Raw genomic sequence first — 27286 nt, 5'->3', positions numbered from 1 at the left:
CCTTGAAAACGGTTCCGATTTCCCCACCGGAAAGCCACTCCCGTGCGTGTTGGTATCCACTTTCCCGCAATGCACTGCCACGTGGCAATCTTTCTGTTCCACTAACCTCCAGTACTCTTGCTGAAAGAGAGAGGGAGAGGGACATGCCCATATACATATCTATCTATGCACAGGAGGCAGGGGAACCGGGTTCAAATCACAACTCCTAAACTTGCCTGCCTTGTGACTTTGGGCAAATCACCTCACTTTTCCGGACCTCGGTTTCCTCATCCACTAATCGAGGATAAAATACTTAATTCTCTCTCCTTAAATCATGAGTTCCCTCTGGTAATCAGTGGGATTATCTCCCATCTACCTCAGCGCTTAATAAACATCATTATTTGTATTACTACTACTAATAATAATTGTGGTATTTGTGTTAAGCATTTACTATGTGCCAGGCCCTGTTCTAAGTGCTGGGGTAGATTCAAGGTAATTGGGTTGGCCACAGTCCCTATTTCACATAGGGCTCACAGTCTTAATCCCCATTTTACAGACGAGATAACTGGGGCACAGAGCAGTTTGAATGACTCGCCCAAGGCCATACAACAGACAAGTGGCAGAGCTGGGATTTGAACCCAGGTCTTTCTGATTCCCAGGCCTGTGCTCTAACTACTAGAGCATGCTGCTTCTGCTACTACTATTGCAGTTGCCTGCCAGAGGTGGAGAACTTGGGTCTGTGATAGACGGATGGAGTCAGAGTTGCCCCGAAGCAACTTCTGTGGCCACATTTGTGTTGGGGTTGCCCCTGGGGCCCAGGACCCCGAGAGGTTAGCCTGTTGACAAGGAAGCAGGAAAACGAAAGCTGAAAGACTTAACCGAGAACATGAGTTCTTCTGCCGGAGGCTCCTGCTCCAGCCTGGGCACGGCTTAGCCTGGATCAGGATGGCATGGACCCGGAGTGGAACCAAGCAGAAAACTGTTGCAAACCACACTCACTGGCCAGGGCCCAAGGGAACTCACACTCTCCCTTTGCCAATCTTCTCTTGAATGTTCTCTCCCCAAAATGGTGACACCAGGAGAGGACTTATCATCCCAGGGAGGGCGGGGAGGGAGGGGTGGAATTTCTTCCCAGCATCCTCCTCGACAGCATCGACAGCCCCTCTCTGCCCACTGCAGAGAGTCACAGTTATAGTGTGCTCTCCCAAGCGCTTAGTACAGTGCTTTGCACATAGTAAGCGCTCAATAAATACAAGTGATTAGACAGCACCACCAATAAGTTCTCTTTCAGCATGAGGTTCAGAGCAACTTGGGAAAGATCACGGGAGTTGTTTTTTTTTAACCATTGCAAAAGCAAGAAATGGAAAACACCAGAGACCAAGGGTACATGGCAATAAAAAGAAGAGCTGTAAAGCACCAGGCCCTGATTCTTCGCTAGCACACATCACCTCTCCAACCAAGTCCAGATCACGCTTGCCTGGGAGCCTCTTTCCTCTTCTTCCTGAACCCCGGCTCTCACCTCTATTTCAGCCGTGGCTGGTTCCTTGTTGAAGCACATGCTCATGATGTTTCTTGCCGTTCGGTAAAAGGTGGTTAAAGAAACGGACCTTCCCTGAAATCAGAGCAATCTCCATGTGAACGCTAACCGACACCCAGCCCCGCCGCCCCACTCCACAAACCCAGATGCTTTGGGAATGTTTTTGGCGAATTCTGGCTGTAATTAAACGGGGGGCTGGGGTCACCTGTTTGAGAGATTCCCTGCTACGGAGGACTGCTGTGGGGCTGGTACATCTGAGCAAAGACTCCTCCAAACAAGAATGGCCATGCCCAGCTGGACACACAGCAACAATGTGAGGGGTGACCAGGTTTGCTCTTTGAAGCCTCCACTGTTTGCCCCCCAGGATTCACAATCGACAGCGTCCACTTGGAGCCTGGGGCTCCAAGTGCAAAGAGCAATTTACTCATCCCTGTCCACGGGGATACATGGAAATTACCCCAAAGACAAATGCCTCGGGGTTGGTTTGCAATAATGATAATTTATAACCTTGGTACCTGTTATGAATGATATAAACTATAAATCATATATGAATATAAGTTATATATGAATCACTAAATGAGAAGCTCGCTGTGGGGAGGGAATATGCCTGTTATCTTGTACTCTCCCAAGTGCTTAATACAATGCTCTGCAAACAATAAGTGCTCAATAAATATGAATGACTATTAAGTGTCTACTCTGGCCAAGCACTGTACTAAACACTGGGACAGGTACAAGATAATCAGGTCAGATACAATCCCTGTCCCACATGGGGCTCACGGTCCAAGTAAGGGAGTACAGGTATTGAACCCCCATTTTACAGATGAAGAAACGGAGGCATGGAGAAGTGAGGTGACTCGCCCAAGGTGTCAGAGCAGGCAGGTGGCAGAGTCAGGATTAGAACCCAGGTCCTCTGACTCCCAGGCCCTAGTTCTTTCCACTGGGCCATGTTGCTTCCTAATGTTTACTCCTAACTCCAGCTGAACGGGCGACTGAATGCCCTGAACTGTCCGAGTGCTCTTGGGCTGTTTGATCACTGGGAGTTCGTTGACAATCCTGGGACGTGAAGGCCTTGGATATGAGTTGGGCAGGAGGCACCGGTCTGCAGAACATTTCAGCAGAACTCAAACGTTTTCCCTAGGGATCCTTGGGATCTCCGTTCAGAGCTGTCACACAGCAGCCAAGCGATTTACGGTCTGGGGCCACACCTTGCTATCAATCAGTGGCATTTACTGAGTGCTTACCGTGTGCACAGCACTACACTAAGCACTAGGGAGAGTACTATATAAGAGAGTTTGTAGACAAGTTCCCTGCCCACAGTCTAGATGGCTTACAGATTTACAATCTCGCTATCTGACCCTGCTGGCCGGCAGGGCCCGAGGAGAGTGGGGCGGGCAGCTCCCCTCACAGGTAGCCTGGCTTCTATTTGCACTTCCCCAACTGTCCTAGCTTATTCCCTCCACTTCCAGCCAGGAAGGGGTTCTCTCACCTTGTCAGGACACCCCATCTACACATAGGATGGGGGCGGGAATCAACAGATCACCCACCCGCCTGTGCTCTACCCTCCAGCCTGGACAAATCTTGGGGCACAAGCTGAGGATGGGGAAAAAGTCAGATGAGAAAACTCAGGTGACTTGCCCAAGGTCAGCAGCAGCCAAGTGGCGGAGCCAGCACTGGAACCCAAGTTTCCTGACTCCTAGCCCGGTTCTCTTTCCACTAGGCCCTGCTGCTTTCTGTCTTGGAAGAAGGAGTGGTGGGTGGCTTGTGTTTAACCGCACTTGGAAGATGAGGCGAAAACATCACGTGGGTTCAGGTGACACCTGCTGCCTCTCAACCATCAACAGCAACGTGGGCTTGGCCGGCAGGATCGGGGAACACCGGGAAAGTCCCAGGGCGTGAAAAAGCAGGAAGTGGGGCAGGATATAAACAGCGGGAAGCCTGGGATGGGTTTGGGGAAGGGAGCAGATGGAAACACTTATACAACTCGTAAAGCACAGGAAGACCTGGAGTGGACACAGTGCTCTCCTAGCCTGTGGGCACTGTGTTGGCAGATTCCTGTGGTGGGGATCATGCCTGCTGTAGCCCTCCGTAGGCCTTGGGATCCTGGGATGCACCAAGGCCAGGCAAGCCCATGCAGGTCCCCATACTCACAGCCTGACCAGAGAGCACAGGAACCCCCGGTGCCCCAGGAGTTTAGAGGGCATCTGGCCCACTGCGGCCTGGGTGGGAGATTGGCAGGAGACTGCAGGCCGCTGGAAGACCAGTCCGGGATGCCAGGAGAGGCCCCGCGTTCTGGGGAAGGGACGGACGGAGGGACGGAGCGGTGGCCACCCTTACCTTATAGATGCACTTGTGGAAGTCGCCGAGGACCCCTTTCTCCTTCTCCTCGACGACCTCCTTTTCCTGAGCAAAGAGCCTCCGCCTTCCGGTCTTGAGCAGCGCCATATCCACCTCCTTGAGCTTGTTCCGGAAGCCGTTCTCGTGGGCGGGGCCATGGATCAGCCCGTTCTTGGGCTCGAAGCGGGGCAGGGCGTGGAGCCGGTGGTAGGCGTTCTCCGAGTGGCCCTCCAAGGGGCCTCGGCGCTTCTCCAGGCTCTCCTTCTCCAGCAGCACCTCCTTCTCCAGGCGCCGGTGCTCCTCGGCTGACAGCGAGTCGTAGGAAAGCAGGTACTGGCAATAGGCTTCCTGCAGCTTGGCCAGCCGGTCCTGGGCCGTTTTGGGGATGCGCAGCAAGTCCGCCAGTTTGTTCCATTTTTTGAGATCAGTCACTTGCTGCATGCCACCCATCTCGTTAATCAGCTGGAAAAAGCAGGCCAGGTCCAGCTCACAGCCACCTGCGGGGTGGTGGGGAGGGGCGGTGGGAGGGGGGAAATGGAAAAGTCTTTGAGACATGTGCATGGGGGGGTTGGGCGGGCAGATAGACTGGGGAAAGCAACCTGCCCTGTGCCCCCAACAGATTCCCAGGGACCGGATTATCCTCCCCATCACTCTGGGAGGGCAGGGAGGGCAAGGGCTGTGAGCCTCCTTTGGGCACAGTGCCCACCCACCTGCCACCCCCCTTGGACTCGGCCCCTCTACCCCAGCAGAGAGGCCCAGGGGGCAGTCAGCTCGGCCCCCCAACCACCTGTAGACCTGTGGCTCTGTGACACACAGAAGCATGATGCCTTCCTTGGGACGCTTCCTGGTTCCAAACCAGTCCCCCACGGCACCACTTACCCAGTCGGCTGCCCCTAAACACCCCCGGCTGGCCGGTGGGCCGCACCCGGTCTCCGGAGCCCAGAAAGACTGTGAACCTCGGCTCCTCAGTGGGGACCTCTGCTGTTCCACCTCTCCTCTACCATGTCACCTCAGGGTCCCAGTCCCCTCACCCGGGCTCGATGCTCGACAGGATCATGGGGTTCGTTCAGGGCAGCAGCAGTGGTTTCTCCCCTCAAAAGCCACTGCTTCCCAGTCTGCAGTACGGTTGTGTAGGGGAAGTGGGGATGAGGATGAACACCAAGGTGTGCGTGTATATGTGTGTATATGTGTGTGTATATGGAGGGGGATGACCCTGGCTCTCACTACACCCCAGGGGAGGGGTGCAGGGATGAGGCCTTAGGTGTCTACAAACTCAGTTGTCCTCTCCCAAGCACGCAGTGCCACAATCTGCACACAAGAGTGTAAACTCTGTTAGGGCAGAGATCATGTCTACCAACTCAGTTGTACTCCCTGAAGCACAGAGTAAAGTGCTCCGTAAACAATAAATGCTCAGTCAATGCCACTGACTGGCTGATTGCCTGAGTTAGTGAGGAGGACCTTCAAGGTTGGCTCAGTTGCAGGACGGCTGCCATTCTGTTGCCCAGATGAAGCTCTAAGAAAACTCTTGGCTAACCCTAACTGGTAAAAAAATGAACTTGACGATCACAGACAAAGGGCCCAGGGTTGGGGGCATTTACTGGGAAGTGAAAGACACTTCCTGTTTCATACCTCTGGCACCCAAACCCAGCCTCTCCGGGCCTCTGCCAGCACGTGTTGGGCCGGGCCGGGAGCCCGCCTCCTACGGAGGGACGCTTCTAGCCAAGGAAGGAGGACCCTAGCTCCAAAGAGGGCTGAGGTCGAGGAAGAAGAAACACCTTCTGCCTGTGATTCTCCAGGTGTCCAGAGAAGCCATGAGGCCTAGTGGATAGAGCAAGAGCCTGGGAGTTAGAAGGACCTGGTTTCCAATTCCAGCTCCTCTATTATCTCTGCTGTGTGACCTTGAACAAGTCACGTCACTTCTCTGGGCCTCAGTTACCACAGCTGTAAAATGGGGTTTAAGACTGTGAGCCCCATGTGGGACGTGGACTGTGTCCAACCTGATCGTCATGTATCTTATTTCAGTACTCACAGCATTGCCTGGCACATAGTAAGAGCTTAACAAATACCATTTACAAAAGAAAAAAAGGGGGGGGCACTATGGTCTGCTGGGGGTCAGATGACCTGGGTTCTAATCCTGGATCCCCTACATGCCTGCTTTGTGAACTAAGGCAAGTCATTTGATTTCTCAGGGCCTATTTTCACCATCTTTAAAATGGGGATTCAATACCTGTTCCCCCTCCTAATTAAACTGAGAGCCTCATGTTTAATTAGCCCCATGGGCAAGGACTATGTATGACCTGATTATCCTGTGTCTTCCCCAGTGCTTAGAACAGTGCTTGGCACCTGGTAAGCACTTAGCAATTACCACAATCAGTATTATTATTGAGGCAGGAAATGCAGTAACCCACCATGCTCAAGATGAGCATGATTCAGTGAACAGATGGGCAAGTCACTTCGCTTCTCTGTGTCTCAGTGAAACTTCATCTGTGAAACAGGAATTAAGACTGTGAGCCTCATGTGAGACATAGACTGTGTTCAACCTGATTAACTTGCATCTACCTCAGCGCTTAGTACAGTGACTGGCACATAGCAGGCACTTAACAAATACCACTGAGAGGAAAAACAACAAAAAGATCAAAACCCACAATAAAATCCCACCTCAATCAGGCACAGATACCGCAGATTCATGATGAATCTTGGGATCCCCAAGAGATATAAAACAAACAAAAAAAAAACTCCCTCCCTCTCCCTCTCCCGCGCAGGCAGCAGGCTCGGCGGCCCCTACCAGAGGGAACAATGCCACCTCCAACCTGCCACACGCCACGATTCACTGCCTTTCCTTGAGGCTTTACAGTTGCTCCAGGATCGGTCAGCCTCCAACAGTGGTGCTCTTAAGCGCCCGGGTTCCCCGTTTTCCCCGGTCTTAACCGGGAGAAGGGACAGCTGCCTTGAGATCCTGCCCCAAACTGGGCTCCCAGATCACCAAAGGGATGCCTGCCTACCCCCATCCATCCGCCTCTCCTCCCTCAGTTTCCTCAGCTGCAAAATAGGGCTCCGAGACCTGTTCCCCTTTCCCCTTAGACTGCGAGCCCCATGTTGGGAAGGGGCCTGTGTCTGGGCTGACTCTACGGTATCTTCCTCCAGCCCATGACCCATAGAGAGGGCTTAATAAATAGCCCCTCGGGGGTCATCGGGTCCCCCGGAATGCTGGGATGGGCGGGAAAGAATCAGGGCCCTGGGCCCACCCCTCAAGAGGCCTAGCTCCCGCGGAGGAGGTCAATCCCTCCAGGCGGGGGGCCGCCGGCAGGCGAGGCCGGGGACCGACCCGGGAGCCGAGGCTTACCTATGAGGGGGAGTTCGTCCATGGTTATGCCCTGAGATTTGAGGTGCTTCTTGATACAGGCCAGCTGCTGCACGTTGGGCCCCCAGCGGCGGCCCAGTTTGTGGATGTGCTGGATCTGTGTCACAAAGCGCATTTCGTCATTCAGCTTGCACTCGGGCCGCCAGTCCGGGGGCGGGATGACCCTGCACATCCCGAACTTCTCTACCTGAGCTCGGACAGACTCGATGAAGATGAGCGGGTCATGGAACTCCCTGGAGGAGGGCCTGAGGGTGGGGATCTCGTCCATGGTGGCCCAGCCGGGCCAGCTGCCGCCCTTGTCGGCCCTGCCCGGAGCGTCGTGGGGCTTGTGCAAGGGCTCTGGGTGCGAGGTAGAACGATGTTCGCAGGAGGCGCTTTCCGACTTGCCGTGTGCTTGCTTCCCAGGAGGGGTCTTCCCGGCCGCCGCCCGCTTCGGCCGGTTCCGCTCCAAGACCTTCTCCGGCAGTTCCTTTCTCACGTGTCCGTTCAGCTGAGGCCTCTGGGCCAGGGCCGGGGCTGGTTTCTTGGATGGGGCCTCCGCGCCTTTCACCTTCTTGGGCGGGGACTGCGTCTTTTCCACCTGATGTGCCTCCTCCAGCCGCCTCTTGGAATTCCGCAGCCCCTCCCTCAACTGCCTCCCCACCTCCTTAGTGCATGACTTTGGGTTCAACTTGCCATTGACCTTGACGCCATTCACGGTGGGGCGGGTAGGCCTGGACGCCCCCCCCGAGGGATAGCACCTGTTTGCGGGTTTTTGCATTGCTACTTTCGGTTTTCCCTGAGATTGTGTGGTTGACAGCTGACCTGGGCTTGTGGTGACTGAGTTTGGTTTCCTTGACCAGTTCCCTCTTCGCTTTGGTGTATGTGACCGTGCCCCTGGTCACCGTGGCGGTGTACTTCACAGTTTTGGACGGTGAAGGTCTGACGTGTCTCATCTTTTTGGCACTGGCTGTGTGTGCCCCCAGGGACGACGTTCGCGTGATTCCGTTCACCTTAGAGACCTTCGGTTGGGGGCGGCCCGGGCAAGCCGGGGAGCGGGGATGGTGGGGAGGGGAGACAAAAAGAAAGAGATAGAATTAATTAGTGAACGGTGGGGGCCTGCTGCTGGCACAGGGCGCAGGGGGCAAATTCCACACTGATGCTGAACACCCGCCACTTCAGCCCTAAGTCCTGTAGTTTGTCCAACCCCTGCTCACCCATGCAGCTACCCAAAGCCGTGCACACAACGGGATACGGTAGGTGGTTGCCACGGCCTTTGGGAGGGATCTCCCAGGATCCCCCTGGACAGAATTTGGGGTTCACGGTTATACCAGAGGGATCATCTCCCAGAAGATCACAGGCTTGTACTGTCCCAAGAGCCTGTCAGACAGAAACACACCCAAGCGTGGGCCTGACTCCTGCTTTGGGAACATTCCTGAGCTCCACTCTTACTATGCTCCCGTGAGCCGCCCACCAGAAGGTGGTCATGGGACTTAAAAACAAAGCACAACACACCGTAACACCCACCCCATTATCTTGAATCTATCCCAGCGCTTAGTACAGTGCCTGGAACATGGTAGTGCTTAATAAATAAAGAGAAGCAGCATGGCTCAGTGGAAAGAGCACAGGTTTTGGAGTCACAGGTCATGGGTTCAAATCCCAGCTCCGCCAATTGTCAGCTGTATGACCTTCGGCAAGTCACTTCATTTCAGTTATCTCATCTATAAAATAAGGATTAAGACTGTGAGCCCTCCATGGGACAGCCTGATCACTTTGTAACCTCCCCAGCGCTTAGAACAGTGCTTTGCACATAGTAAGCGCTTAATAGATGCTACCATTATCATAAATACCATTTAAATTTTTTTTAATCTGCATGGCCTAGTAGGAAGAGCATGGGACTGTGAGTTACGAGATCTGAGTTCTAAACCCAGCTCCGCACTTGCCCGCTTTGTGACCTGTGACCCTCCTTCTCTGGGCCCCAGTTTCCTCATCTGTGAAACAGGGATAAGTTGCCTGCTCTCCCTCCTGCTTAGACCGTGAGCTCCAGGTAGAACAGGGACTGTGTTCAACCTGATTACTTCGTTTTTTCGCCAGTGCTCAGTAGAGGGCCTGGCACATGGCTTAGTGGAAAGAGCCCGGGCTTGGCAGTCAGAGATCGTGGGTTCTAATTCTGGCTCCACCACCTGTCAGCCATGTGACTTTGGGCAAGCCACTTAACTTCTCTGTGCCTCAGTTACCTCATCTGGAAAATGGGGATTAAGACTGTGAGCCCCACCTCGAACAACGTGATAACCTTGTACCTCCCCCAGCGCATTGAACAGTGCTTGGCACCTAGTAAGCACTTAACAACAAATACCATCATCATAGTAAGCACTAACCAAATGTCACAATTACTGGGGGAAGCAGTGGAAAACAGCAGTTCTGATCTGTGGAACTCTTCCTCAGACTCTGGGTATGGGCCTCAGCTCAAGAGGTGGGGCTCACAACTCAAAATTCTCCCCCAGTTCTAATTTCTAGACACTTCCCAGAACCCACAACTCCCCAAAGCAGTAAAACAGATTCCCCACCATCTCCCTAATCCCTTAGGCATGTTCACAGTGGGTCTTAGCTTCCATCCTCTCGGCCTCTAGACTGGAAACTGGTTTTGGGTTGGGAACGTGCCTGCTAATTCTATTGTACTGTGCTCTCCCAAGCACTTGCTATAGTGCTCCGCGCTTAGTAAGTGCTCAATAAATTTGATTGATCGACTGATCTGCTCCAAGTGGCCAAACTTAAAGGCCATCAGTAGAGGAGGAAAGGGGGGTGGGGGCGGAGGAGGGGGAGGAGGAGAAAAAGGAGGAGAGGAAGGAATAAACTCCCAGGTTGCTTCAAGTGGCTGAGGGAAGGCTGACGGGCAAGCCCAGTCCCTCATCCCCATCCCAATCTTACAGTCTTGTAACAAGAATGAGTGTCTATGGGTGGTTTTGAGGCTAGCAAAGTGTATCTTGTTTTATAACGACAACGGGCCAAAAGTGGACATTATCCTCCAATGTCATGGCCCTGCCTGCTTGCTACCTCCCTCCCCATCTGTGCTCAGGACTGAAGGTCAAATTTTACTTGCATCGTGCTCTCCCACCCACAAAAATGGCTGGTGGAAAAGAAAACCTCTGGCCATTTTCATTGCTGAACTGCCAGAAATGAAGAGAGCTCTCCTCTCTCGCTCCTTACCACACTCCCACCCTCTAGGCACACAATTCCCATAGGCCATTAAATCCCACATCACCAAATTTAATACTGGGGCAACTTTATTATATTTTCTGCTGCATCGGACCAGTTCTGCACTTTTCAACCCAGATGAATTTCTGAAACTTCCAGCAGGCAGCTGGAGTTAGGAAAAGGGCCGGGGGGGAAAAGAAATAAGGGAGGGAAAAAAAATCCAGACATAAGGCCAGGCCCCTCTCCACTGCTCTAATCATAGCAGGGCACAGTGAAGGTAATGTCCTGGTCTCTCCCACCATGCAGGGAACTTGACGTCCTGAGACAACAGGAGGTGGGAGACCAGTTGTTTGAGTCTCTCACCTGCCTCCTGGCACCGCGTACAGTCTGGCCATGGGGAAGAAGAGGCTGAGGGACCAGAGAACATATAGTCCCTTTTTCTTCCTCCGAAGCAACAGGAGTTTGCTACCCATGGTGACAGAAGAATGGGAGTGGGGTCTTTATGTAAAGCCGCATGGCCTAATGGAAGGAGTATAAGAGGAGGAATCAAGAGACCAGAGTTCTAATCCTGGCTCTGCCACTTGTCTGCTGTGTGACCCTGGGTAAGTCACTCCTCTGCTCTGTACCTCTTTCTTTATCTGAAAAGTGGTGCCTCATTACCTGTTCTCCTGCCCCCTGTGGGACAGGGTCTGCATCCCATTTGTTGACATATCTATCCCAAGACCTTGAAAAGTGCTCAGCACACAGCAAGCACCTAACAAACTGTAGTGTTTGTTAAGTGCTTACTAAGTGCCGGGCACTATACTAAGCACTGGGGTGGACACAAGCAAGTTGGGTTGGACACAGTCCAAATACCACAATTATTTTCATGACGGAACTGTAAGGGGCAAAATCAAGGACTTAAGAGAAGCCACCAGGGAAGGGGACGCTAATCAATCAGCTGAATGATCATTTTATTTCTCCCCCTTTCCGACCAGACCCCCAGGGTGGCCACTTGAGCTACCTTTATGAGAAAGCCCAAGAATCAGTCCAGTGCAGCATACCAAGCAACCGGCTTACCCAGAAACCTCCTCTCTCGACCCTCGGATGCCCTCTGTCCAGATATCTTGCACTCAATTCTACCCGCTCCTGGTGGAACCACTTCTCACTCGCACCCAGAGGGTAGGAAGGAAACGCCGGATTGGGGTCCTTGCCAGTGGGTGGACGTGGGCTCCACACAATTGCCCAAAATATGGGTGACTTCCCTCCATACATCAGGGGTGGGGCATCTGCCCAATGCCACCATCCCGGAATGGGGAGGGAAGACAGGGTCAGATTTGGGGACCACCTATCTGACTAGACAGCAGAGACGCACATGCCTTTGCTCGTACTTGTCTCTAAGAATATAACGTGTAAAATTGGTACCCAAGAAAACAAAGTATTTAAGGAAGGCCTTGTTCTTACCTTGCTCCCTCAGGTCTCCCCCCAACCACCGCCATACCAAACACAACCACACAAACTGAGTTTCAGCTTAATAAACCGCCGGGGTCCCGGCCCGCTCGCCACAGAGGCTGAGGTTGGCGATCCGTCTGAGGCAGTGCTTACACTGAGCACACGAGAGAAGGCACTATAATTTGTCGGTGGATTAAGCATCGAGCAGGGGGATGAGGGTAAGGACACTCGATCACTCCACAGGGTAAGAGCAGGAAGTAACTGAACGAGCAATTCGGGTATTCCTCCTCTCGGTCCCGCTCAAAGGAAGACGTGAGCCACCCTTTCCACCCCCCACCCTCTCCCTGAATGAGCCACTGTGGAAGGCCAGGGTCTCTGGCACCAACTTCATAGAATCCCCTTGGGGGCAGAAGGTGTCTCTGGAATCATTTGAGAGTCACCTGGCCACTCCCCGATTATGTTCAGCCCACCCAGACCTCGGTCTCTGACCCAATGCTGACTTGTGACCTCCACATCCGGTGGGATGAAGTGTAGGATGGTAGCCAGAATTTGAAGTAAGTTGAGTTTGCTCTTATATACAAGACTGAGTTGGCCCCAGAATGGGGTGAACTCCCCCTTCCTGGCCAACTTTTGAGGGGGTTCTGGGAAGTCCTGCCCGATGGGACAGTCATCCAGACCCTCAGCATAACAATACTGTCCACCCCAGATGAGGGATTCGGGATCTCTCGGCACTGGAAAGCCTCCCTTTTTTAAAATTTTTGGCCTTTTTCTTTTCTTTTTAAAAGCTATTTTACTTTCCAAAGGGCTCCCAAGAGAGGAGGTCCCAGAATAACATTTCAGGACATTTCCAGGCCCTTCGAGACCATTTCCCTCCCACCCACTATGACAAAGAGACACTCGCACAGTCAACATGGTGATGGAAAACTAAGAGCCTTATCCTGAACACAGTAACACTCACTCATGTGGGTACCATTTAACGGCAGAATGGACAGCAGTGCTCGGGCCCCTCAAGAGCACTGGAAGGTGGGCACCAGTTTTAGCACCACACTGACAGTTCTGCAACCCGGTGGTCTGAAGAGAAACAGAGCTGGGGCTGGAGCTGAGTTCTTGCCCCCTCCTCCACTCCTCCTCTCACCCACTATTTCAGAGAGACACTTGCACAGCCATAGTGGTGATGGAAAACCACGGAGACATAAGCACAAGACACAGGAACCCCCACTGGCTGCCGGGGCTTGGTCTCAGGGGATTCCTCAGACTCTCGGGAAACCCAACAAGAAACCAGAAAAAAAAGTACCCAAAGACCGGGGTAACTCTTAGTTTGTTTTGAGAACTCGATGGAGATTGGTGCCGGCGGATGAACAAGCTACAGCTGAACAAAACCCACCAACTGACCACCCCTAAAAATGAATGAAATCTCACTGGATCAGCAGAAATGCCACGTTATCCGGCCAACCCCCCAACGTCATGTAGGATGGGAAGCAGTGAGGTCTTGGAGTCAGGGAACCTGGGTCCTAATTCCAGCTCCACCCATTCCCTGCTGGAGGCTTTGGGGAAGCCACTTCACTTCTTGGGCCTCGGGTTCCTCATCTGGATAATGGGGATAAAATTTCTGGTCTTCCCTCCCCACCATTTACTGAGCCCACAGGGCACAGGCATTGTGTCCAACCTGATGAGGCTGTCACTGCTCCAGTGCTTAGCACAGTGCTTGCAGACAGTAAGTGCTTAGCAGATACCACCATTATTATGAACTGGGCTTTCCACACAGGGACGACTCCCAGTTTGACCAGAGCTAAGGTCCCAATCCTCCCCATTCCCTCATCAGCCCCTCTACCTGAGTTGACTCCAGGTTCTCCTGAGCTGAGAGACAGTGAAGGGCAACACATCTCAACCCCTCGCATTTATCTTGTCTCCTCGTCGTCAATCACTCAATTGTCTTGATAAGCCTCAACTAACTGCACGGCACAAGTGTGAGGGAGAGGGCGATGGATGTAGGAGACACATTCCCACCAATCTCAATTTTCCTTCAGTGACAAACACACAGGGAGAGCGCTAACATTCTCTTCAGGCAGGGGATCACAGTCAAGCAATGGTATTTACTTAGTGTTTACTAGGTGCAGGGCACTGAACTAAATGCTCAGCACTGGACTTGGGACTTGATCTGTGGAATTATTTTTAAACACAACAGCCTCACGCTCTCTTCCTCAACAACTCAGCATCACCTAAAATCTCTGTGTCCCACAAATCTCGTTCGGCACCTGACAAATTTTGCCTTTTCGCTGAAGTGTCCTTAATCTGCTGGTTGGTAAGACGGTAGAGGAAGGTTTTTTACCCCTCTTCATCAAGTGACAGCACCAGACACCAAACACAGGCAGTGCTGTAGTTCCAGGAGTTCCATAACCCAAGGTCTGATGTTTTTCCACCCCGACTTAAGGCAAAGACACCAACATTCTTATCCAGGTATCAATTCGTGGTCATTTCCCACATTTCCTATGAGCAAACTCATTTGGTATTCCTTGCTGAAGTTGTTCCTGCAGTTGAACAGGAGTGCCACCTTAGGTCCGGGAAGCAAAAATGTCATTAGTGACACGGTGAGGTGTGTTTGGCAACCCCAAGCCATTTTACTGGAGAGGGGCACTGGAAAGCCTCCCTTTTTTAAAATTTTTGGCCTTTTTCTTTTCTTTTTAAAAGCTATTTTACTTTCCAAAGGGCTCCCAAGAGAGGAGGTCCCAAAATAACATTTCAGGACATTTCCAGGCCCTTCGAGACCATTTCCCTCCCACCCCCAAGCCATTTTACTGGAGAGGAGCATATTGTTCTGCTGTTAACAGCAATGTCATTATTAGGTAGCTAGGCAGTCACACTTCCGAGAGGAGAGGGAGGCCTTTCTGCATCCGAACTTTAATTCTGGCCTGGGTTCTGTCCTTGACAGAGGTTCCAGTGCTTTGGCACATTAGAAAGTGCAACCCTGACAACTGCTTTTCTGGCTACCAATAAATCTTCTATCGCCTCTCGTATTTACCGGTTACAGTACCGACCATTTCAGGTCACACAGACGATCCCAGGCAACAGGTGATGGGGGACTCGGGTTATGTTCTCCCACAGACAGGGAGCGTGAACCCCTAGGCCGGGGTGATGAATGGGGTCAGCATCCGAACCTGGCCGCCTTCCGCCTTCACCCGAGCCTGGGACTCATGCAGCTGCTTCGGGACGCCTCCTGGGACATCGACTGCCGCGCTTCAAGAGCTCCAAGCTCCACGCCAGGGTTTGGGCCAGGCAGCAGCATCGAAACAATGGCATGTAAAACTATCCACATTAGGCCACCCTACAGAGGCTGGACTCTGGCATGGGGCCCTGGGCTTCAGGCAGACCCAAGAGAGCGGTGAGCAGCATCTCTGTTCAACTGGAAGTTCGTCGAGGGCAGGGATTGGATCCACTAACTCAACTGTATTTTCCAAAGCGCTGAGTATTCAGGGATCACTCAAAAAATACTGACTGATTGGATCATAGTGTCTCTACTGTACTCTCCCAACCACTGAGTACTGTGGGCGGGGAACCTCTCTACCAACTCTGTTTCACGGTGCTTTACACAAGGTAAGCACTCAATAAGTACCACTGTTGATGAAGATGACGGGTCTTGATACAGTGACCAATACCATATACTCAAGGGAGTTTGTGTGTCACACACAAACACACATACCCCATACACACACGTATGCCCTCCCTCCCTTCCCCCTCACCCTTTTCCCCCAGTCCCAGGGCTGTTTTGATGCTTCAGAACCTGACTGCACACAGCAGCACAGCAGCATTAAGGACAGTACTGGTATTTAGGCCTGGGAGTCAGAGGACGTGGGTTCTAATCCCGGCTCCGCCACTTGTCTGCTGTGTGACCTTGGGCAAGCCACATAACTTCTCTGTGCCACAGTCACCTCATCTGGAAAATGGGGAATAAGCTGTGAGCCCCTTGTGGGACAACCTGATGACCTTGTATCTCCCCCAGTGCTTAGAACAGTGCTAGGCACATAGTAAGCACTTAACAAATACCATAATAATGCTAGTATTTATTGAGTGCTTTACTGTGTGCAAGGCACTGTACTGAGTGTTGGGGATTTGTGCCCAGCTTGGGGTCCTCCTGGCTATGCAAGGCCCTTGGATGCGGAAGGTCCCTGCTCACACAAGTGAAGTCTTCCAGCCCCACAGGGTACTGCTGCTTGGCATCTTCAGGAACTGGATCAACTCAGGAGCCGCCAGAGGGACCAGGGCGTTTGCCAAGAGGGATAACGGGATGCACTGAGAACATGCCCCCACCCTCTCTGCCCCCCGGCCCAGAGATCAAAGACATCGGGGAAGCGCAATGAAAACAAGTGGGGAAAGGATAAAGGGAACCAGGCGGTGGGCCCTGGAGAAATCCCTCCACTCTCCTTTCTGACCAGTTTCTGTGGAAGGCCATTTTGGAACAAGCTCTAGGCCTAGAGACTTGGAGTAGCGTGTGACTGACATGTCACATGTGCCACTGAAGTCCAGAGAGCGACACAGGCTCGATGGTGCGCACTGGAAGAGGAACCTGTGGAAATCCGGCCGGTAGACCTCGTGACGCCACGGCAAATGTACCAGACCGGAAGGACGCCAGCCCGGGGTGGGGCCCAGTGTGCTGGTGGGTTTGGGGCTACCGGGCACAGGAGGAGATGGGGAAATCTCTCAAGGACCTGCCCGTCTGCAGTGCTCTGGTTGAGTGAAATGAGGGTGGGGGGACGGATCCCTTCCACAATCTGGCAGGCTTGCCCCAACCACCTCCTGGGACCCCCATGAGCGTTACCTGCTTCCGGAAGTCCTGAGCCGACCTGTGCAGAGTGTGGTGGTGGCTGCTGGCTGCAGGCCCCTTGGAGGAGGGTCCCATACTCAGCGCAGGGGTGGGGGGAGCCGGGCCCTGTTCCTTCTGGCTGTCGGCTCTGGGTTCGCTGGTCTTCTCCTTCCCTGGGGTGGACTCTCTGCTTTTGTGTTTCTGAGCTGGGTCCCTTTCCCGCGATGATTTTCTGGACCCGCTGAAAACTAGAGTGGGGGGAAGAAAGAGAGGGATGACTCAATACAGGGCACTCTCTATAAATATCCACATATGCTATAAAATCATGAACAAGTGCTACTTTTGTACTTGTCTGTCCTCAGCTGTTTTGTACATATTTGGTGAAAAATCCCATTATTTTTATTACTCCTATTTTTAAATAGTTTATGTCTGTCTCCCACACTGTAAACCTCTTGCGGGCAGGAAAAATATCATCATTTGTTTTTCACTCCCCAAGTGCTCAGCACATGGCACAGCACCCAGTGGACCTGAAATAAACAGAAGCAGCTAGAGCTTTGGGCTGGGAGTCAGAGGACCTGTGTTCTATAATCCCAGCTCTGCCACATACCTGATGTGTAACAGTTGGTGAGTCACTTAACTTCTCTGGGCCTCGGATCCTTCATCTGCAAAATGGGGATTCAATACCTGTTTTCCCTCCTTCGTAGACTGGAAGCCCGATGTGGGACCTAGTATATGCTTAGTATAGTGCTTGGCACACACTAAGAGCTTAACAATACCATGCTTATTATTGTTGTTGTTATTGATAAACACCATTATGATGACCAACAGAGCAGGACACTCTGAGGCAAAGAGGGAAGGTGATCTGAAAGTTGCCGAATAATGTTAAAGGTAATTTTGATTACAAGGGAAAAAATGAAAAGAAATTACTAATGTCGAAGGTCAGAGGTGGGAGTCTCAATCAACCAATCAATGATATCTCTTGAGTGCTTACTGTGTGTAGGACACTGTACTAAGCTTCTAGAACTATACTTCCACTCTTGTTCTCCTGCTTAAAAGCTGCAAGATATTGAAATAGCAACCCAGCCAGGAAGCCAAATCTTGGACTGAAAGTTGGGGGAGAGGGAGGAAGAGGAGAAGAAGACTGAACCAACAGACAGGGCAAATTTTGTACTCCACAGCTCATTAATTTTAAGTACCGTGGGAACCTGCCAGCTTTACCCTTCTGAATAATTATCTTTTGTCTTAATTTATAAGATTCTTGGAGGGGGCCAGAGTGAAAAATATTCACTCACAGGAAAAGACTAAGCCCCGTGAACATAAAAGGGGAGAAAGAAAGTGTGATGCAAAGAAATCCTTGTCACACTGTCCCTAATTAAAAGAAATCATCGGTACCAGTTTTCTTGTTTTTAATCAGGGTCCATTGCTTTGAATGGTATTAGGAAGTTGTGCTGTGCCAGTATGCAAACAGCTTATATTACTGAGCAGAGATACATATATTGTATTTGTATACAAAAGCTCCAAAGTTAAATGACATTTAGATGGCTGATCACTGCGAGGCAACTCTGTAAAGCCAAAACATTGGTATTTTCAGTAAAGGCCATTCCGATGTCTGGAAAAAGAGAGAAGGAGTTCTCTAAATGATGAGGTGTTGCAGAGAAAGGAAAAGGATGGGTCTAAATTGCTTCAATGTATCTTTGTTATTTTTTTCTGAAGCAGATGCACTTTGGTAAGAAGGAAGTAGCAGATTCTCCTGAGAATCTGGAGAGCAGAGCCCTAATAATATCAGGTCTACCACTTGCCTGCTGTGTGACTTTGGACAAGTCAATTCACTTCTCTGGGCCTCAGGTTCCTCATTTGAAAACTGGGGAGATTTTAAATGCCTATTCTCCTGCCCCCATAGACTGTGAGCCCTGTGAGGGACAGTGACTGTGTCCAATCTGATTATCTTGTATTTCCCCAAGCACTTGGTGTTTGCCACACAGTAAGTGTTTAACAAATGCCCCAATTACCATTATTATAATTCCTACAGCAGACATAGGTTAAAGGTGATCTTAAAGACAACTAATCCAAGGTACTTACTGAGGGCTTACTGTGCGCAGAGCATTGTACTCAGCACTTGGGAGAGTATAATACAGTACAGTTGGTAGACATGTTCCCTACCCACAAGGAGTTCCCAATTTACAAGGAGAGAATTGTTATGGGCAGAGAACATCTCTAACCAACTCTGTTGGGTTGTACTCTCCCAAGCGCTTAAAACAGTGCTCTGCACACAGCAGGTGCTCAATAAATACCACAGATTGATTGATTATAATCAATCAATAAATACATTGACCAGCCTATGTAGAAGGCTGATGACACCCAAATCTACATCTCTGCCCCTGCTCTCTCTCCCTCCCTTCAGGCTTGTGTCTCCTCCTGCCTTCAGGACATCTCCATCTGGATGTCTGCCCGCCATCTAAAACTCAATATGTCCAAGACTGAACTCCTTATCCTCCCCCCTAAACCCTGCCCTCTCCCTGACTTTCTGATCACTGCAGACAGCACTATCATCCTTCCCATCTCACAAGCCCGCAACCTTGATGTCATCCTTGACTCTGCTCTCTTGTTCACCCCTCACATCCAATCCGTCACCTAAACCTGCCGGTCTCACCTCTGCAACATCGCCAAGATCCGCCCTTTCCTCTCCACCCAAACCGCTACCCTGCTGGTTCAATCTCTCATCCTATCCCGACTGGATTACTGCATCAGCCTCCTCTCTGATCTCCCATCCACCTGTCTCTCCCCACTTCAGTCTATACTTCACGCTGCTGCCCGGATCATCTTTGTGCAGAAACGCTCTGGGCATGTTACTCCCCTCCTCAAAAATCTCCAGTGGCTACCAGTCAACCTACACATCAGACAAAAACTCCTCACTCTCGGCTTCAAGACTCTCCATCACCTTGCCCCCTCCTACCTCACCTCCCTTCTTTCCTTCTACAGCCCAGCCCACACCCTCTGCTCCTCTGCCGCTAACCTCCTCACTGTGCCTTGTTCTCGCCTGTCCCACCGTCGACCCCTGGCCCACATCCTCCCTCTGGCCTGGAATGCCCTCCCTCCGCACATCCGCCAAGCTAGCTCTCTTCCTCCCTTCAAAGCCCTACTGAGAGCTCACCTCCTGTCCAGGAGGCCTTCCCAGACTGAGCCCCCTCCTTCCTCTCCCCCTCCCCATCCCCCCCGCCCTACCTCCTTCCCCTCCCCACAGCACCCGTATATATGTTTGTACAGATTTATTACTCTATTTAATTTGCTTATACATATTTACTATTCTATTTATTTTATTTTGTTAATGATGTGCATCTAGCTTTACTTCTATTTATTCTGATGACTTGACACCTGTTCACATGTTTTGTTTTGTTGTCTGTCTCCCCCTTCTAGACTGTGAGCCCGTTGTTGGGTAGGGACCATCTCTATATGTTGCCAACTTGTACTCCCAAGTGCTTAGTACAGTGCTCTGCACACAGTAAGCTCTGAATAAATATGACTGAATGAATGGATGAATAGAAGCTCACTGTGGGATGCAGAAGTTCATTGTGGGCAGGGACTGGGTCTGATTATTGTTATATTGTACTCTCCTGGGTGTCTAGTACAGTGCTCTGCACACAGTTAAGTGCTCAATAAATACAACTGACTGACAGACTGTTTGACTCATTACACTATTCTGTTTTGGTTCATAAGCTAATATCGTCTCCATTAGAGGGTTTCCCATAGGTGGCCTTTGGGGGTGAGGGGGTGCTTATATATGAGCAGGGAACATGTTTTTTTACTGCTAAGCGCTCAATAAATACGATTGATTGCTATTCTGTACTCTCCCAAGCACTTAGTAAAGTGCACTGCACACAGTAAGAGCTCAGTAAGTACGACTGACTGACGGTTCTAGCTCCTTTGATGGGACAGTCTGGGCTTTGTTTTTCCATTTGAAAATGAGAATAAATCCTCTGCTCTCCCCCAAGCTTCAAGCCTCCCCCGATCTGACCTCAGGGATGTTGCAACTATTCTAATTCAAGTGTGTAAAGGGCCTTTGGAGTTTTGTATAAAGGGAATAGAGCCAACTATGGCCTTGAAAAACTCCTGACTTGCTCTCTGAGAAAATCTCCCCCCTTGGAAAGTCACTGAAGCCCAGAAAACAAGTAGCAGAGCTGCCTGGTTTTAGACAATTCATGGGATCACTGCCTCTCCCTCCTTCCTATTTCCAAAGATCCCTAGCGTTGAGGGCTTGACAAACTTCTTCCGGAGCCTGCTTCTGCTATTTAATTGCCTCTCGAGCAAGGAGTTCTCACTGTCAACCCAAAAACTTCTGACTTTCCCTCGCACCATGGAAGACGTGCATTCCTAACTCGGTCAGAACCTCAGAGTGCCTGAAGATATCACCACCCTCATGTGTCAGGAGGTGATTGATGTTATTAGCTCGGTAGGGAAACTAAACTCGTCCAGCCCTCAAAGTACTCTCTGGATGCTCCTGCCCGGCCATTCTCATCTAGTCTCTTGTCTGGGCCTTGGCCCTGGGCCCAGGGACCATGGGCTGGAAAGCAGCACAGGAAACTGTCCCGCCGGACAGCCTTGCTTGGGAAAAGACAAAGAAAGCTGCTAGAGAGGACTGGGCTTGATCTCTGAAGGAAGGGAATATGAGCACTAAAAGGAAAACTCAGGGAGGCATAGATGGGAGAGAGGAAGGGGACAGGGAGAAGGGGTGGAGCGAGTGAGAAAGGGGAAGGGATGGAAGGGGGAGGAGAGGGGGAAATGAATATAAGAGAGGAGAAGAAATGAAAGACAGGAGAAGGGGGAGGGAAAGAGAAAATGAAAGAGGATTGAGGGGAGAGAGAAGAAAGAATGATGGACGTAAAGGAGAAGTAAGAGGGTGAAGGGAGGAAGAGCAATCGAGGGGAAGGGAGAAGTCCCGAGAGAAGGAAAGGGAGCGACGGAGGTGGGAGGAAGAGGGAGCTATAGGAAGGAAGGGAAAAGTATTATTTGCGGGGGGAGGAGGGAAAGCAATGGAGGAGAAAATGGTGGAGGGGGAAGGGAGCACAAATCAACCCACCGGGCCAAGTTTCTGTCCCGGAAATGGAAGCCAGCTCCCGTCATCCGGAGGCTGGCCGTTTGGGACCTGGAGCCAGTTCAACCAGCACTCGGTCAGACGTCTGAAAACGGCTGGCCACCTGCCTGCCCCTGCCCTCCGCCCGCCTGTCCAGGGAGGATTTCCAAGCAGCCGGAGGGCTGAGAGCAGGCCAAACAGCGGCCCCGGAGCACATCATCCAGCTGTTCACCAGGTGGAAGCCACCGGCAGGGTCACTTCTCACAGGGATGTGGGAAGGCAGGATGTTGGCAACAATAATTCCCCAATACTTAACCGCTCACTATGGGCCAAGCACTGAGCTAAGCATGGAGGCAGACATAGCACTATCACATCAGACATGCACTCTGCCTCACGTGGGGCTCGCAGCCTAAGGAGGAACTGTATGTGGGCACCCACTTTACACGAATCAATACCCGTGGATGCTTTTCCACACTGCTGACCTGACCTTCTGAGCCCTTTATTATTATTATTATTATTATTATTATTATTATTATCATTATTATTACAAGCATCCCAAAAAGTCTCCTCAAGGGCAGGGAAGGTACCGACTCTCCGGTCCTCTCCCAAGTGCTTAGTCCAGTGCTCTGCTCACAGAACATACTCAATAAAGACCTTGGATGTGCAAAGACGCAAAGAACCAAAATTTCATTTTAAATTCGTAACTCTTTTCAGTGGTATCTGTTAAGCGCTTACGATGTGTCAAACACTGTTCTAAACGCTGGGGTAGATACAATCGTAGTTGTAGTCAGGGAATGTATCTGTTAGATTGTTATATTGTACTCTCCAAACTGCTTAGAACAGTGTTCTGCACACAGAAACTCAGTCACTCAATCATATGTATTGAGCACTTACTGTGTGCAGAACACTGTACCAAGTGCTTGGGAGAGAACAATACAATAACAAAAAGAGAAGTGAAGTGGGCTTGCCCAAGGCCACGCAACCAGCAAATGGTGGAGCCAGAATTGGAATTCAGGTCCTCTGACTCCAACACCAGCGCTCTTTCCTCTAGGCCACACTGTTTCTCACTACACGTTGTGACAAGAGAGCCACTAGGGGACTTGGGGGTCGCCAACCTTGTTATTGGGGAAGACCAACTATGCCAAATGAGGCATGGGCGAGCACTGCGCACGCATTTCCTTATCATGAGAAAGCTTGAGAGCACCATCCCCGTGTTAGAGGAGAATGGGGGATATTTCCTGATGCCACAAAACTACTGAGGGGTTCACATCACAGAAGAGATGTTCTGCATAGGAAGAATCTGAATGAGATCAGCAGGTTTTGCCCCCATCTCTCTCTCCCCCTTTCTGATTATCATTCATAATAATCACCTGCCAGAGAAACACACCTTGCAAACTCCATAACTCCCAAGCTTTCACAAAACGTAAAGCAGCTCATTTGTACAGCCGATTATTCAAGTTACAGAGGAACTGGTAATTTTTGGAATAAAAATATTTGTGGAAAAACCAAACCTGCATAAATATTTTCACTGCCACAATTACAGGTTCAAGAACATAATAATAATAATAATAATAATAATAATAATAATAATAATAATAATAATAATAATAATGGCATTTGTTAAGTGCTTACTATGTGCAAAGCACTGTTCTAAGCGCTGGGGAAGTTACAAGGTGATCAGGTTGTCCCACGTGGTGCTCACAGTCTCAATCCCCATTTTACAGATGAGGTAACTGAGGCACAGAGAAGTTAAGTGACTTGCCCAAAGTCACACAGCTGACAATTGGCGGAGCCAGGGTTTGAACCCATGACCTCTGACTCCAAAGCCCAGGCTCTTCTCCACTAAGCCACGCAGCACAATCCTGGCCCTGCACCCCAGTTCTCCCAAAGTGGTTCACACAGCTCAAAGGGTACTGCATCAATGGTTCTGCATTTCTCAAACAGGTTATGGGGTCACCCCTAACCCTCTGACCACTGGAAAAAAAAAAGCCAATCTTTCATGATAGAGAGAATGAGAGGCAACAAAACTGCTTCCTCTGGGCCTTGCTGCTACCCAGACCTCCTTCTAGTACTAAATGACATGCAGAAAATACAAATAACCAAAATTTCATTTTAAATCTGTAACTTTTTTCAATGGTATTTGTTAAGCGCTTACTACGCGTTAAACACTGTTCTGAATGCTGGGGTAGATACTATTGTAGTTATAGTCAGGAAATGTATCAGACTGTACTCTCTCAAGCCTTTAGAACAGTGCTCTGCACACAGTAAGTGCTCAATAAATATGACTGACTGACTGACAAATCATTCCTCAAGCTCAGACTCTGGCTATTAGCAGTCAAGTGGCCAAAGTCATTCCTGTGAGTCAACAAAGCAACTGGAAGCTCAGACCATTCCAGAGAAATTGGGGCCCGCCTTCTTTTTCTTTTTCTTTCTTTTTCTTTCTTTCTTTCTTCTTTCTTTCTTTCTTTCTTTCTTTCTTTCTTTCTTTCTTCTTTCTTTCTTTCTTTCTTTCTCTCTCTCTCTCTCTCTCTTTCTCTTTCTCTTTCTCTCTCTCTCTCTCTCTCTCTCTCTCTCTCTCTCTCTCTCTCTCTCTCTCTCTCTCTCTCTCTCTCTCTCTCTCTCTCTCTCTCTCTCTCTCTCTCCCTCCCTCCCTCCCTCCCACTCTCCCTTCCTTCCTTCCACTCTTGCTACAGGAGAAACCCTGCTTTAATTTGAGCATGTTCAGAACGCCGTGATTAGAGATCAGACGTAATGCCCAACTTTGGAGAAAAACTGTATCTCACATGGCTTAATCACACGGCTCAGACTTCAAAAGCAGTCAGACCTGATGCTTCCGGCACCATTTCCACAGCAAAAAAGCCCGGGTTGTCAGCTTGGACGGGAACCTACGTGCCAGAGCCACTCCCAGACAAGGCACTGGGGAGGGGTGGATGAGGGAGGAGGGAAGTGGTAAGGGATGAGGAGGGAGAGACTGGGGTTGGGAGGAGAGGCTGGCCGAAAATGGATGTAGGTTGTGAAAGAAAAAGGTCTGTCTCTCCCTTCTACATCATCTGTGACTCCATCACAAAAAAAAAATTTAAGACACGGACACAATAACATTAACTGTGGTACTGATGAAGCACTCACTATGTCTCAAGCACTGTACAAAGCGCTAAAGTAGATACCAGTTAATTAGCTCAGACATGGTCCCTGTCATACAAGGTGCTTGCTCACAGTCTAAGGAGGAGGGAGAATAGGTATTTTTTCAGTTGAGGAAACTGAGGCACGGAAAAATGAAGTAACTTGCGGTCACATAGCAGGCAACTGGCCTTGTACAGTGCTCTGAACTCAGGACCAGCTCAGTAAATCTCCTTGACTGACTGACAGATTTGACTCTTACCCTCAAAGACAGTAGTCCCTTTGAGCTGGAAAACCCAAGCCCTGAGAGCATCTGGGAGCAAAGACGAGCAGCTCTGTAATGCGCCCCTGGAAAAGGGCTAGCTGTTCCCTCCCCTATCCCGCATGCTGCTGGAGTTTCACAACTGCAAGACAGATCATGAGATGAATACACGAGTAACTGAGAACATCTGGCCAGAGGTATCAAACAGAAAGACATGGCCACCCTATCCAGTTATAAATCCTTTTATTCCCCTTGAAGCAATGAGAGGGAAAGGGGTTAGAGTCCTCCTCCTCATCCAAAGCTCAAGCAGGGCACGATACCCTGGGTGCCGAAGCGGTTGAGCTTATGACGAAAAGTTCAGACCGCACTGAGATGTTAGGAAGCTAAAGGTATCAGGTCAAAAGCAAATGCACTGCTTTGCAGGGACGTCAACAGATCCGTCCTACCTGTTAATCCATGGCATTTATGGAGCCCTACAGGGTGCAGAGCTCTGTACTAAATGTTTGGGAGAATACAATATAACAGAGTTGGAAGACACGTTAACTGCCCATGAGGAGATTACAGTCTACCTGTTAAATCTTCTCTCTCCCACGACATTTATTTACATCTTAATATACTCTGTTGCTTCCCCTATCTGTGTGTTTTAATGTCTCTCTCTCTCCCACTAGATCAGCCATTCCTTGAGGACAGGGATCACGTCTACAACCCAAATGTCCTCTCTCAACTGTTTAGTAGGGTGCTCTGCACACAGTAGGCCCACAGTAGATACCATCGATTGACTGATGTCATCCCATCGCAGCACAGAGGCCAGTAATGGTCATTCTACAGTTCTAAAACCTGCCTCACATGCCCACACTCCAGGGACACTTACTGGAAGGCCAGCCTCACTGCTTCGGCACGGGAAAAGAGAGTCTTCTCAGAGTTTTGCCAGAAGTCAAAAATGTCAATTGTTATAACGCAAGCGCCTTGGACCAAGCTCTCTAAGGCAGGCCGGGCTTCACTCCCACATTCTCCACTCGAGAGGAGGGAGCCGGGAGGTTGACACAGAGACCCGTGACCAAGGCAGGGGCAGATTATTGTGCCAGGGTCTCCAATACTAAGAAGGATCCCGTCTTCTCCTGTCACCACCTGTAGCAGAGTTCAATAGGCTTGTCAAACGTTTCACCGAGAGCTTCCTCTGTCCCATCTCACCCGGGAAGGAAATGCTTTAATTCCCCACTTACCTTGCCCGTTATGAACGTGCTTGTGTGTTTTTCCTTTCCTGGGGGTTGACTGGCATGAAGATGAAGCATTGTTTGTGGCTGTTTTGATGTCCTCCGTCTCTTCGTCATCTTCCTCGACATCCTCTTCGTCCTGAGAGCTTCCAAAGTAGACCATGTTGTGGGGCAGGGCTGGAGAACCTGGTTTGGGCCAAAGCAGAGTCACATTAATAAAGTTTCCTCTCCTCAGGGGCAGCCATCAGGGGGACTTCAGCCAAACCATGAAGGGGGAAGCAGTGTGGCCTAAGTGGAAAGATTACCTAAAGGGACTTGGGTTCTAGTCCTGGCCCTGTCATTTGCCTGTTGTGTGACTTAGGGCAAGGCTACTAACCTCTCTGTGCCTCAATTTCTTCATCTATAAAGTGGGGATTCAATATCTGCTCTCCCTATCCATTAGACTGTGAGCCCCATGACTGTCAGGGACTGTGCCTGACCTGATGATCTTTCATCTACACCAGTGTTTGGTAGTAGGAAGCACTTAACAAATATTAACATTAATTATTACTGTGATTATTATTAACAATAGTAATGATAATAATGAAATACAGTGTACTACCTTGCCTATCATTCAACCAATTGATATTGAGCACCTCACTGTCCTGAAAGAATGAGACAGTCACATCTATTATCAAATGTGTATTTTTTTTTATTATAAATGTTCCCCTGGGCAAGTCAAATGACCTCTTCTAAGCAGAGTGAAAGGCGGATTCCTGAGGAATGGAGGAGCAGCGTCGCCTAGTGGAACTAATAATAATTGTGAAATTTGTTAGGCACTTACTGTATGCCAACCACTCAACTAAGCACTGGGGTAGATCTGATATAATCAAGTCAGACCCAGAAGCAGCATGGTCTAGAGGACAGAGCATGATCCTGGAGGTCAGAAGGACCTGGGTTCTAATCCTAGCCCTGCTACTTGTCTGCTGTACGACCTCGGGCAAGTCATTCAAGCGCTTAGTACAGTGCTCT

The 27286-nt window shown here is 50.3% G+C and overlaps 1 protein-coding gene across 1 annotated transcript in view; it reads right to left on the bottom strand.

Moving 5' to 3' along the window:
- Positions 1-27286, bottom strand: part of JARID2 (jumonji and AT-rich interaction domain containing 2) — a 229804-nt gene that overhangs the window by 10748 nt on the left and 191770 nt on the right. The window contains 7 exon segments of the mRNA XM_038768089.1: positions 2-120; positions 1499-1591; positions 3851-4347; positions 7194-7938; positions 7940-8212; positions 16630-16862; positions 26285-26461. Coding sequence (XP_038624017.1) covers positions 2-120; positions 1499-1591; positions 3851-4347; positions 7194-7938; positions 7940-8212; positions 16630-16862; positions 26285-26461 — 2137 coding nt within the window.

Source organism: Tachyglossus aculeatus, chromosome Y2 (assembly GCF_015852505.1).
Source record: "Tachyglossus aculeatus isolate mTacAcu1 chromosome Y2, mTacAcu1.pri, whole genome shotgun sequence".
Classification (NCBI taxonomy): domain Eukaryota; kingdom Metazoa; phylum Chordata; class Mammalia; order Monotremata; family Tachyglossidae; genus Tachyglossus; species Tachyglossus aculeatus.
This window is presented reverse-complemented; position numbering and strand designations above follow the sequence as displayed.